This window comes from Notothenia rossii, assembly GCF_949606895.1.
Source record: "Notothenia rossii genome assembly, chromosome: 11".
Taxonomy (NCBI): domain Eukaryota; kingdom Metazoa; phylum Chordata; class Actinopteri; order Perciformes; family Nototheniidae; genus Notothenia; species Notothenia rossii.
Genome location: NC_136910.1, coordinates 46712976 through 46726915, shown reverse-complemented (window position 1 = coordinate 46726915; position 13940 = coordinate 46712976). Strand labels below are relative to the sequence as shown.

General features: G+C 38.3%; 1 protein-coding gene across 1 annotated transcript; it reads right to left on the bottom strand.

Annotated features, from left to right (window-relative positions):
- Positions 1-274: 274 nt before the first annotated feature.
- On the bottom strand, positions 275-10593 carry cercam (cerebral endothelial cell adhesion molecule). Its single transcript, XM_079658373.1, has 12 exons — positions 10327-10593; positions 8878-8988; positions 7851-7968; positions 7514-7648; positions 7038-7242; positions 6815-6934; positions 6587-6663; positions 6185-6291; positions 5679-5811; positions 4878-5005; positions 4174-4377; positions 275-2107 (listed from the first exon to the last, which is right to left on the bottom strand). Exons 1-12 carry the CDS (start codon positions 10527-10529, stop codon positions 1879-1881), a joined length of 1770 nt encoding a protein of 589 aa, XP_079514499.1. The 5' UTR covers positions 10530-10593; the 3' UTR covers positions 275-1878.
- Between the last annotated feature and the right edge of the window lie 3347 nt (positions 10594-13940).

Here is a 13940-nt window from a genome sequence, read left to right as displayed (position 1 = left end):
CTTTATCTCTGTGTGTGGCTGTACGTCTGAAACTGATAAAAAATCTGTCTACACCAACCTTTGAACTTTGTTGACTTCTTAAAACCCTGTGATGTAATTGCATAACTAAGTGTATGTGCCTATGTGCATGTTTGTAAATGAAACAAAAGCTAAGCAGAAGTAGTCCCCCCTTTGTTTTGTTTTCATTTGGATGATGTTTTCCAGTCAAAAAATAAAAAAGACGTGGTGGATTTCTGTCAGTACATCATCTTTGAATAACCATATACTTGGACAATTCTTTATCAGAAAGTTTGGTGTTTATTAAATTATAAAACATAATATTCATCACAGTCAGACAGTAAAATAACATCCTACATCAAAACTACACTTTCATGTTTTCAAAATGTTAAAAGTTTGCTTTACAGTACATCAAACATTCTGTTAAACAACATTGAAATACCAATGTATTGCTAGAAGACGAACAGAGAGGCTTTGTCAGAAAAGCCATTGCACTTTGATTTCATGCTTTACATCATGTTTTGTTACTCATCCATTTTCTGCATCAAAAAATAAATTAAGACATATAAAGGAAAAGCAACACTCATAATAACAGATAGAAAAGTAATACATGAAATTAGGCCATTGCACTTGCTTATGAATATGGAAATCCATAATATAAGTTTAGAGTAACTTGATGATCCTAATTGAAATATATCCATTTAAATTACCATATCAGTTACTTGCATTGCTGTGCAGACAAATGTCAAAACACTTCTAGATTTAAGAATCCCAAGGATGTTACAAATAGGTTATTTAAGGCTGTGTCGTGATATGGCTTTCAAAGATTTCTTCTTTGGTCTTTTTTTAACAAGATATAACAGTTAGACTGCCAACATATGGAGGTAACATATCAACATGCTGAATTTATTCCATAAAATGACTTCCCAAAATACTATTAATTTCAGAGTAGGGTGTATAAAGATGTCACCATAAGTAAAAAAATACTTAAAATGTAGCTGTAATTTGAAAAGCCTGCAAACAGCTAGAGGAATTGTGATTACTGCTGATTCAAATGAAATGTATGAACCACTTTAAGGGTTTGACAATATAAACTATATTGGGCAAAAAAATGGAGTGCTTGAAAAATATTGTGCAAACTTCAAAATTGATATCCAATTTCTGTAACTCAATGTGAAATGAGAAAAATATTAAAAGACAGTCAAAGGGGAGAATTGGTCTTAGTACTTGAGATTGTTTCAGTTAATCTCACTGTGACTTTATATAAAGAAAGATTTATAAAAAATGCTTTGATTGCCAAATGCCAACATTCAGTCTTACACTGTCCCTAGAAACCATCAGGTACATCAGCTTCAAAACTAATAATAAAGCCAATGGAAATATTAATTAGGGTCAGCCAAGCCTTGTGTTAAATATAACTGTTAACAGTTCCAATGAAAGACATGCACCAATGGAGGAATGGATAGAAAGATTGATCTACCAACAAGGTACAAATAAAAAAGAATATCATATTTTGTCCAAACATGCCTGGAGTTTAGAGCAGTGCAGCTTCTGGAGCCTCAGTCAGCACCCAACAGAATGCAAGTAGAAAAAATGCCTGACTAAAAGTGTCGATGTTCATACGAGAACTAAAACACCAAAGGTTTTACACGTCTTTACAAAACAGCCTCACTTAACACTGTCCATTATACTGTTTCCATCCATTTTCCACACATTTGCCGCATGCTTTGAAAAGTCCAGTCAAAAAAACATGAGCGTGTCAGTGTGGTGACACAGAGTGGACTGAAACACAGTCTTGTAACACTTCATCCCCTCAGCATCTGTCTCTCTAACCTCGTGGCCTTTTGACCCGCAGGATCTCGGCCGATACGTCTGCTCTCTCTAAAGTTCATCCTTGTAGGCGGCAGACAGTGGAGGCGGCGAAGCCCCTTTCAGGGTCTTGTGGGAGCCCCTCCAATCTGTGCGGACAGCATCATCGTCCCACAGAGTCGACGTCTCCGTGTCGCTCACCCAATCAGGATCACCGGCGTACTGACACGGCTGGACCAGCAGGGGGTGTGTGCTGTAGGCTTGTAAGCTTCTGTTTGGGAAATGGGACTTGTAGTCCTCACTGCAGAGAGAGAACAGTGAAAGAGATTAGACTTCCTTTTAATATATATTTAACTCCTAATAACAGAAGGAAAACTGCATCTCAGATTTTTATTTCACAACAATTCAGTTATCACTTTTGGTCAGAGGTGGGAAGTAGTGGAATACAAATACTTAGTCACTGTACTTAAGTACATTTTTCTGGTATCAGTACTCCACTACTTATTTTTCTGACAATTTTTTACTTTTACTTCTTACATTTTCAAAACAGGTTAGTTGCTTTAGTTTTAATCTGTGTTTGGTGGCGTGATCATTATTATTTAGAGTCATTGCGTGCCTATGGATTTTAACACGATCCGTGTATCCTTCATTCCCTGGTCTTCTCTAAAGAAGAGGGACCAATGAAAACGTTGTCATTTTGCCGTTGTTCAGCATCGAAACATTCATTAGCTATCAATGACATTATTGTTCTATTAATATAAAGGGAGGTCAGTTACTCTTTAAAACAGTTGGTAGTTATGGTTACTTTTTACTTAAGTGCATTTTGAAGCCCATACTTCTTTACTTTTACTTGAGTAAAGAAGTTTAGTCAGTACTTCTACTTTTACCATAGTATTTTTAAACACGAGTATCTGTAAAGGATGTGTTTACTTTTGCCATCTCTGCTTTTGGTAGTATGTCCTGATTTTTTGGGAATACACCGTTTTGACAAGAGATAGAGACAGAGGCTGATTTCAGTTAGTGTTAGTATAGAGGGCGACAGCAGGACGGATGTATAGCGTGCGGTCGTTGTGCAGTCGTTGTGCATTCTTAGCGGACCAGTCAAGCATATCGAATTAGAATCACAGAGGTGAGAGAGAGAATATGGAAAGTGGGTTGGCTTTGAGCCAGTTTTGCACACATGATGGAGCACACAAACACTGCCAAGCCTTCTGGTTTGCAGGCCCTTCAGCCCCAAGGTGCATTTCATCTCCTACAGTCAGTGCCCCATATGTGTCTCAGTTACTCTGTTAGACAATGACTGTGGGGTGATGAGAAAATTCATTTGCTTAGGGCTAATGACAAAAAGATTAGGGTTCGAAATTGGGTCAGGGTTGCATAAAGATGTAGTCGAAAAATACAACAGTCTTGAGGTAAGCCAACGTGAATGAAAGAACGTAAACTACTTTACTGCCATACAAGCTGCTTTGTGAGGCTATACTTACGCACATTGCTGTTCTAAGAAAAATGCAACTGTTGGCATGCTAACATCTGAAAAAAGACATTGCTTACATGCTTTGTTTTGCAGACATAAAGTTCACTAAGTTTGCCGTCTTAGTTGATTTTGTGACCATGCTCGCATTTGCTTATTAGCACTCAAGACAAAGTAAAGCCAATGCTGATGGGAATGTGATTATTATTATTCTGAAAAATATGGAGGGAAGATAGCGAGTATTTGACTGATGAAAAATGTAATATTTGATTCATCCTCTGGGCAAACTGACTGTGCAAATGTCTTGTAAAAATTCCATGGCAAGTATTGAAACGACTGTCATACAAGCAAGCATTTCCTTCCAAAACCATGCCAAAAAAGAACTTGAATTTATTTTCCAAAAGATCAGTACAAGTCTGCCACAAACAGATCTAAATCAACTCTGGCTGTTAAAGCATATCTGGCCCCCATACTGCTCCAAATACAGATAATAATTCAATTAAAGACATACTGCAATGTAACCTGCAGCTCATAAAGAGATGTATTGTTCTCATTTAACTCGAAAATAACTACATATTAAAAAAACAAGAATAGAGATTATGGCCACAACAGACTTATTTTCCCTAAAGAAACCATACTTCACTTCAGTCTTTAATCTACTTACTCCACAAAAAACTATACTAAATACAGTATATAGCGTGTACGCAAGTCTAGGCAACCATAGGAAAGAATGCATGTTTCCTTTATGAAGCTGGTTTTGGGTTTATGGGTTTGACAGTGCACGGAGGTTGTAAAGTACAAAAAACAGGTTTGGTCCTAAAAGTCGCTGAATGTGAAGAGCAAAGATAAAAACAAGTAAAAAAGAAGGTACAACGTATTTTCGTCATCATACATACTTGGGATGTTTGTCGTACATGATGGGGAGGAATTCATCCACAGGAAGCATCTTGGACAGCGGCTCAGCGTTGAGCAGTTTCTGCGCTCCCTTCAGGGAGATGGCGTAGGACAGAGTCCAGTACGAGTAGTCGGCCATTACCAAGTTGTGAACATTCTCCACCGGCTTTTCCTTTCCGGGATTCACTTGCTTTCTGCCAAAGTATCTGTAGCAGGATTAAGCAACAATGAGAACAAAAAAGAACAAAAACAATAGTGAAGGACGCAATGTCCCAAACAACTGAGTCCTGATATGTGCTGCTGTTCTTTGCTGCCATGTGTTGGTTATCAGGGTAGAAGTAACGTTTTTTTTTGCAGCATTTGTTCTGCATGTGTTTTGAATCAAATTCAGAAAGTCATGGCAACCACAATACAGACAACGCAAAGAAGATGCTTGTACACTTCACATGTTCCTGCCAATAAACTATTTTCAATCTGCGTCTGATCATCTAAATATGACTACAATTAAAACCATGTGTTTCTATGTCCTTTAGATACCTGAAACACTGTGTGGAATGAATTCCTAGAAATAAAAATGTTCAATGACTTCTTACTTCATTCCTCTACAAAGGCACACACAACATACCATTAAGGAGACTTTGTTGACTCAACATAACCTTAGCCATCCCTGCCAGAACAACAACTGCATCAATACATCATTTCTTACATGATGTCCCAGTCCAGATCCTCCTGCTCCACCTCCTCCATCAGTCTGAGGGCCCGTCGCTTGAAGTTGGCCTGGAAACGAACATCGTCTTCGAGCACAAGGGCTTTGTCCATCTGCAGCTCCACGATCTGACGACAAGAGGGGAATACATCAGTTTCAGAAGGACCAAGAGAGGGTTAAGGAATACAGAAAAACAAAAACAAAAAACGAGGGAGAAACAAAGATTGGACAGTGACTAATAGGGGTGAGACTCAAAAACAGTAAAAAAAAATACTCTGAGTGTGAATTTCAGTCGACCAAATATTAATATATTTTAAAGGTCACCTATTATGCAAAATTCACTTTTTCATGTCTTTAATACATAAATATGTGTCCCCGGTGTGTAAGGATATTGTAACAATTTAATGATTTGTAACCTGAAAATTCCATCAAGTTATTTGGTTCACAACCAAAAGTACAACCAAAAAATACATTCTGTATCGTCTATTTTACTCTAAATGTGCCCATAAATTAAATGCTTGAAAACCATACTCTAAGGAAGAACACTTCAAATTAGTTTTTGAAATAATAATTGCACTAAGAATTGTTTTACTTTCATTTTCATGGTCCTTTTCTCATAGACTTCTTTAAAAGAAAACTAAGAAAAGTTAAAACATTCAGAGAAATTATATTCAGTGAAACCCAACAGCGTAATTTCAATTTAAGTCCTGATGGTCATACTACCTGTATAGTTCTCTACAAACCACTTTGGGTCATGTCAACAAAAACCTTCATGTCTGTACACTTGGCATCTCTTCTCACCTCCTTCCAGATGAAGAAGTGGCTGAGGAAGCAGCCCACCTCCCCTTTGGTCAGGGTGCGTCCAGAGAACGGGTCGTAGTATCCTGGCAGGAGGTCAACACCCAGGATCTTAATGTCGCTGCTGTTCAGTGCACTGCACACACAAACAAATTCATTAATATATTATTGAATATTGTTTTATTCAAATCATTCCACGGACAACCTCAATGCAACCACTGCCTTCAAAATGTTGTGCACAGGTACAGTGAACAGTATGCTAAAACTTTACTTTTGAAATAAATGGCCATAATCAAGATATTTTCAAATCATCATCATTAAATAATAGTACAATTGATCCAAATCACAAGCCAATTCATCAGTTCATTTCTGTGAGGAATTCTCTTTATCCTCCAATATATCTGTTCTGCTATAACCTTTTTTCTTTCTCACACACTAACAATTAAAACATACTCTAAACCAGTTGAGTTTTCTCCCTAAAGCCAGTGATTCCCTGAGAGTTTGCTCACTTTCCGTCCACAGCGTCCACCACTTTGACGTCAATCTCCAGCTCATTGAGAGAGAACAACATCCGGTCCCTACGGTCTTCACGCCGTCTCAGATTAATCAGATAAATCTGAAGAGAGGACAAATACCATTAACTCCCAGCTTTGACTTTATACAAGTCTTTCATTTCTTAAAAGTTAGGAGTATATTCTTTTCACAGATGCTAAATCTACTATAGGCAATTGAATCTCTATGTACACAATTTAAACAATATATAAATATATAGAAATGGTGTTTTCCTTAAGCCATAGCTATTTCTTTGCCAGAAACCATGTTTGATATGTATTATTTTTTACTACTAGACCTCGGCTATTTCATTGACATGTTTATGAGAGAATGTACTAAAACAAGGAGATGTCTCTTACCTCATCAAAGCCCATGAGGTCTCTCTGTTTTTGGAACATATGGACGTATTTTGAGTGCTGCATTGGAGGACCAAAAACTGTTTGACAAAGGAAGAAAAAAAACCAGGATGAACTTAAAAAGGACTGCAGTCAGAATAAATACGGTGTATCAGTTTATTTTTTCTATCCTATTTTCATAGCTAATATCTCTCTTTTACTAAAAACAGTGAAAACAGTCTCAGCTCTTACTCATGGATTCAAGGTGGACGTGGACAAAATTGAGGCGATCATCTTCCAAGGTGTGTTGAGGTTTGGGCGGTACGTTCACGTACCCGTATCGCTCCTTGTTAATCAGGTACATCTGTACCTCTGAGAAGCATAACAAAAGAAAGTATGAGTCATTCATTCCGTTACATCCTAGTTTGTTTCCCCTTTAAAACATACATGATTCTACCTGACGCTACAAACAAACCTGCAGCCCGGCAGGAGAAGGCGAACACTATGATGTCGTCATAGGGCCATGAGTAGTCCTCGTGGGGGGGGAAGAAGGCCAGATTCTTCATGCCTTCCTTCCTTAAATCCAGCAGAAAGGTGGAGTGGATCATGGGCACAGGGTAGCAGCCCAGTCTGTGACGGTGCCGGGTGGGGAAATACTCTGCTGTTCGCCGATAATATCCCTGAGAGAGACAGAGAGACATGGAGTATTATGTTATTTTAAAGTTCCTGAAAACAACTTTTAGGAAGGGATCTTTTTGGTAGTCATTGTTGTATGCTTCCTATGGATCCTATGTGTAAGGAATATACATACATCTATTTTCTTAAAGTATGGTTATTTAGAATAAAACTTTCTCTTACTAATTCACGCCTATTAGTCCTACTGACTTTTTCTCCCCATGTATTTTCATTCCTTTCTTGTGGATAATTAATCACCATTCCTTTCACCCTCACCTGTGGAGTGATACCACACCAGTAGTTGGAGTACGCTCCCTGAGAGTCGAGCATGGGAGCGATAGCTGACTTGTTCTCGGCTATCAAAAGATTGAGGGTCTCCGGGTTGGTGAGGATATTGTCAGTGTCAGCGTACTGAGACAGACACAGAAAGGACACAAAGGAAAAAAGAGAGAAAAAAAATGTGAGAATTATTGTTGTGTCTCTCGAACAGGCCGCTGCCAGATCTCTTTCTTGGCTGAAATAACAAAGAGGGACAAGATCTCATCGGATAAATCAAGGGAAGGAGCTGAAAGGATTCTTATAGAGCTGTCACAAGGGATATCTTATTATGTACCAGGATATAATCGGCCCAGCGCTTCCTGGCGAAGTCGAGAGCTGACTGCTTCAGCTTCATCACATACTCATATCTGGAGTTGGGCCAATGCTTAGGACCCATCTCTCCTGCATAGGACCTAAGGGAGAGGGAAATAAAGAGACGATATACTGTAGGTTATTGTGGAACTAATTGGCCTAATCCTCATAAAAGTTGTAATGAAAAGGTGATAAACGGATAAATAATTGCCAACATTTTTGATATCCATATGTTTTAGCTAAAGCGGAAGAAAATGGTGCTTTCAGCTTCTCAAATCTTGAGATTTCCTGCCCTTCTGATTTATATCATATTAAATCAAATGTCTTGTGGTTTTGGACTGACAAATCCAGAGTTGTAAAGACATAACCTTGTACTTTGATATTCGGGGATGGATATATACAGTATGTCTTACATTTTATAGAACAAAAGAATAAATCAAGAAAAGACAACCAGATGAATCAATTATAAAAAAGTTGTTAGTTGCATTGCTTCCCCATTTCTAATACTTCAGCATTTATAATTATGTTAAGGCTTTATGGTTTCTACTACATATAGCTAACTCTGTGTATGTCAAGTATATGCACACCACTATTGACAGTTTATAGAGTTAAGTGACTTTAAGCAGAGTAGAGTGTATACTTGACATGCACAAACAAATTCCACTAATGCATTCTTCAACTCAGACCGACGTCCACACAGTCAGGTTGTATGGACAAGCAGGGGCGTGCTGCATCATTCCTCATTTTGCAACGTAAACAGTTTTCTTTTTTGGGAACACAGTCGCTCCACTATGACTTATACTGTATGTAAACTAGAGGCTATAAAGGTGTTTTTAAAAAAGACAAAACATGTAAAATACTAAATGTAACTTATCCGGAATAAATAAAAATAGCTGAAGTGTGCTGGGTAAGATGTACTTCTATCTAATCATGACCTACAGGGCAGGATCTTTGCTTACCCAGATCCCTAATGTAAATAAGGTTCAATACATTCATTCATTTGTACTTACGTGGGCTGTTCCATTGGTCTCCACTCAACATAATGGTAGAATTGCTGCATGACAGTCAGCCACTCTTTCAGTATTGCTGTGGTGTTATCCACATTGTGATCCGTGGCTGCCCTGAGGAGCACAGAGAAGGCAAGGTGTGAGATGAATGCAGAATGATGACAGAAGAACTGAAGCTTCAAATGTTTGTGGTTTCATTGAGGGACAATGAATTACAACAACTTTAACACAAACAATGAATTTCTAGTCGGATCTCTGTGATTCATTTTTCTTTTTAAGCACATCTTGATTTGGTAGAGTAACCTAGAGTTATTGCAAAATTGAGAGAGCATTCTTCAAAAGAGTTGTTTTCCAGAATAATTTGGGTTATGTAAGGTCATTTTGGGCCTAAATATAAATCATTTAGCAATGATTCTCCATTGCAATACTGTATTTTATGGTTTTTGCATCAAATAGATGAAATGTGATTTTTCAGTTATGTCATTTTTTTATTATCTGAAAACAGTTACCCCTTTCTTGCTAATTTATCCAACTTCAACTTCTCAATATGTTTTGGGAAAAGGCACTTTGTCATGATATTGATATGGAATGACTCACACTGTGAATCAGATTTTCCATGTTGAAAGTGTACTTCAAAATGCTGCCTATACACTCTTATAACACCAATATCGAAAAATACATTGACATGCTTAATATGTTAACGTTCTAAAATGTACAGTGACAACATTTACTGTATAGAATATCTATTTTTGAAAAGCATATATAAATCAATGAAGTAAACATACTACAACAGTTTTCTAGTACACCCTAGATAATGTCTGGATTATCCCAGCTCTATTTTGCAAGGCAACCAGGTAACTGCAACCAGGTAACTGTATTTTTTCCTGGAACTAGGTTAATCTTATCAAACAAGCCGAAATGTTAAATGATACAACTTTATGACACAACTATAATTATAAACCCCCACAGAAGCATATTTGAAAAGACAGTTAAATAAACTGGGGTAAATTATATGGAAGAGGATTAGGGCCACATGACAAATAAAAATGTGGAATTTGACAAAAAGATTATTGTTTTGAGTTCTGACTTAAATCTCAGAATTCAGATTTGTTTTCAAATGCCCAAAACATTGTTCTCATTTGGCACTAATCACTTCCATACAATCACTATTGTTAGTCACATTTGTATTAAAAAAAAGTTCGCTCAGAAATCAGTAATAAACAAACAGCTAGGATAAAATGTCATAGACCACACAGTAGGAAATGCATGCGGCGGAGTGATAGAGAAATAGGCAGCAGGACTGGGAAAGGCACAGAAGGAGGAGGGGAGGGGTAGGACTCTGCTGCTTCCTCAAACTAATTTAAATGCTATTGACCTTTTGAACGGCTGCTATAGTCGGATAAAAGGAGGACCCCCTCCACAAACAGCCCAGCAGCATGCAGGAAAACCCACCACACGGTGATGCGATCTTTGGGGTAGTTGAGTCTCTCCAGAGCCCCGAGGTAGTACGGCAGGGAGTGAGCTGTGTTTCGGGCTAGGATCGCAATCACCACCGTAGGAGGCTGAATCTGCGACTCCTCCGGGTATATTTCCTCCGAAAAGTAACATTCAGAATGCAAAACAAAGGCCCCTAACACCAAAAACTGGAGAAACATGGTGGAAGCTGTGCCACGGTGCTCCAGCTACACAGCCGGTGGACGCGTCAGCAGTCCAAGTTAAAAAAAAAAGGCTTTTCCCAAATGTTCAACCCCCCCCCCCCTTCGTTTTGTAAGAGCTGGGCTTTTTCCATGAACACATCCAAGCGTAGCAACATTACAACTTCCGCTTGCTAAGCATCAGGAAAAGTCTGACAACGTTGAGCATCGGTGAATGAGAAGGCGTGATTTTGCCCAATTGTAGTTACTCGTAAATCTCTGCAGACAACTGTGACATACACTATAAAGATTATCAGTCATCATGCAGTCAGACACTCTATCCTCTACACTAAAACATCAGTGTATTGTATTGTAGGCCCAATAACTTTTAACTGTGTTTATCATAACACGTATACTTTTATAGTTTAAATGTAAATAGTTTATCATGTCAGAAACACTGTTCTTTACTGTTATGGCATATCAATTGTATGAGAGATGTATAACTAATCGGAAGGACAACAGTGGATGGTTTCTTTCTGGGTTTCTTTCTGGCAGCAGTTTCAGAGTTTCACCAGCAGAGGGAGGATTTGATCCAAAAGAAGCTCCATTGCTCAGACTGTTACTAATCAGTGAAGTAATAGTACTGTATTTTATTTTTCTTACACAATACATGATCAATCAAGCATTTAAGTATTGCAGTTCATACATTATAAAACAGTTCAATTAAGAGGGGACATTCTGCATAGTGATTGCATTTGATGCTTTAAGTGCATTTTGCAAGTATTTTTTCAATAACCCACGCAGAAATCTCAAAACAGGGAACTGATGGGACTTGCAAGTTCGCTTCCATTACACAGTTAAACAAATACCCAATGGTATATTTCAGTCCAAGGCTCAACATTCTCTTGTTAAAAAGTATCTTCCCGATGAGATCAGAACTGGTACCTCCTGCAGACAAGTGTTCAGTCCACGTTTTGCTGCAGCGGACCACCTTGAACCTCCTCAGTGAACCCTGGAGGTCCTTGAGGAACATTTTCAGAAACTCATTTGACAGCTGTTGTTGGAGCTGTTGTCAAAAGAAAGTAATTAATACACAAACTACTTACATCACAAAGTACATCCAGCAAGTTTGAATCATCTTCTCAGCTTGTAGAGAACATTGTAAAACAATTATTGTATAATGTGTGCCATCGCTCTTTAACAAATTACATGTGTGGGTAAACATAATACAAACAAATAATCTAAATTAGATAAATTACATATAGTATCACTAAACAAACACACCTATTTATACTGTATAAACAATGTAAAATCTATTATGTCCAAACTGATTACACATCTGTACAGGTACGTAGAAACATGTTAAAAATGTACTTGCAACGTTTCTGTGCTTTGATCCTATTCATTCATGAACTGTGAATATATTATTATTATTTTTTAAGTTAGACAACTATAACTATTACAACTACAGGTCTATTAGGTTCAACAGTCACTTACACAAGTATAGCACACATTTAAATCCTCATAGTTGAAAAATAATCTTTGAAAACAGTACGGTTTTTAGATGAGATCTGAGTAATTAGGCTAAACCTGTGTGAATTTAGCGATGCAAATAATTTATTACCAATGCTCAATCTGTTCAGCTCTAGAGGGGGAATTCATTAATCAGAAGTTGAAGTCGACAGGACAGATGCTGTGAAAAAAGAGCTGGACGCCGGAGAAGAGGATGAGGGGAAGAATGGTTGAGAAATTAGGAGAGGCATAAAGACATAAACGTGGGAGGAAAATAATAAGCCAATTGGTATATAATGAATTTTGACTCCTTTGGCGGGCTGGCTGAATAAACGAAGGCAGTCATGGCTGACAATAGCGGAGTTGGGTTAAAGGGGTCGTTTTGTGTGGACAGGTCAGCTGGGTTGAGGGTCAAATCCCTCCTATTCATGACACCCCGAGTGTTGCCTAACTCACACACTTGCACACACACATATACGTATGTCAGGGGCACTTTCCCAGCGCTTGTGGCAATGGCAGATCTGGGAGAGTTCAACCTCGGCTGCACTAAGTTTTCACAGCGAGGTCAAGGGTGGCGATGGCGTTTGTGTTTGGGGGTGTGTGAATCAAAGACAGAGGGAGAAGGAAAGCGATAGATTGGAGAAATCTTCATTGTTTTGACCAGATTGTAGGAGAGGGGGTGAAAGAAAAGTCGATAAACTGCAGTTGTTGAAGCTTATGTGAAGTTGTCATAAACAGTTGGATCAGACACATGTATTCTGACTTACATATGGAGCCACCAAGCCTCTATAGTAATAGGTGATCATAGGTTTACTGCACTACTTTGTTTCTTTACTTTCTTTTATGTCTGAAGTACGCCGTATGTTGACTTAAATTGCCAAAACCCATGCTGTTGCTGTTGTGCAGATAAATCTTGATGAGTATGAAGTGGAAGGTTGTGCAGGTTTTCAAATTTCAAACCCTGAGTCTTCTGAGATTTTTCCAAGATGTCTACCTCCCAATTCAATAGAGGTACATGGAATTGTGTCTGCATCAATCATCAAATAACTGAAATCCGACAATTTGTCTTTTTTGCTGTGAGATAAGTAAACTGAAACTGAACAACAACAAGTACTGCAATAAAAGTAATATTAGGAGCACCAAAAAATGTATTCCCTTCACCTCCATTGTAATTAGCAACATAAATCAAAATGACAAATATCTCAATATTTAAGCAAAACAAGCCAAAACTATTTATATGCCACTGAAGATGAGTTACCAAAAATGACCTACACACAGTCACACACATCTCAACCCGCCTGGCAGTCACTGTGTCACTAATCTCTCTCTCATCAGGCAGAATGTTTTACTTAGCGTGAGAGAATGAGTGGTTGTAGGTGAGGATGTGTCAGTGAGAAAGTGTTTCTGTCTTTGTGTGTTGGGACCAGCGGCTGGTATAGGCAGCAGAGAGTCGTGACATTCTCACAAGCTTCCGGGACCTTTATTGCCGTGGCAATAATCAATAGCGTTTCCACAGAGACGTCTGTTGGCTGGGCGGGTCAATATCTGTCACTCAGGTTCTGAGCCGTGGCACATACCCTCTTACTCAGCAGCCTCCTCTGTCTGCTCCCCTCCTCCCATCTCTTCTCATGTATCTCAGGAGTGGGATGCTTTCTCAATTTAAGGAGTCGTGTGTTTTATTTAAACTCATGTCCAATTGAGCCACCGTACCTGATTTCTTTGCTCAGTGTGAGAATCTAAAGTGACTCAAGTAGGACTTGAGGATTTTTGAATTATCTATTTATCCAACATGGTGTTACATTTACATGAGTAATTTATCATAATAATGATCATTTCATGTTTTGCATCGTGAAATTGCTTGCAAATCTTTTTAGCACTAAACTCAAGTAATGGTAAATTGTTTAATTGTGATTAAATATG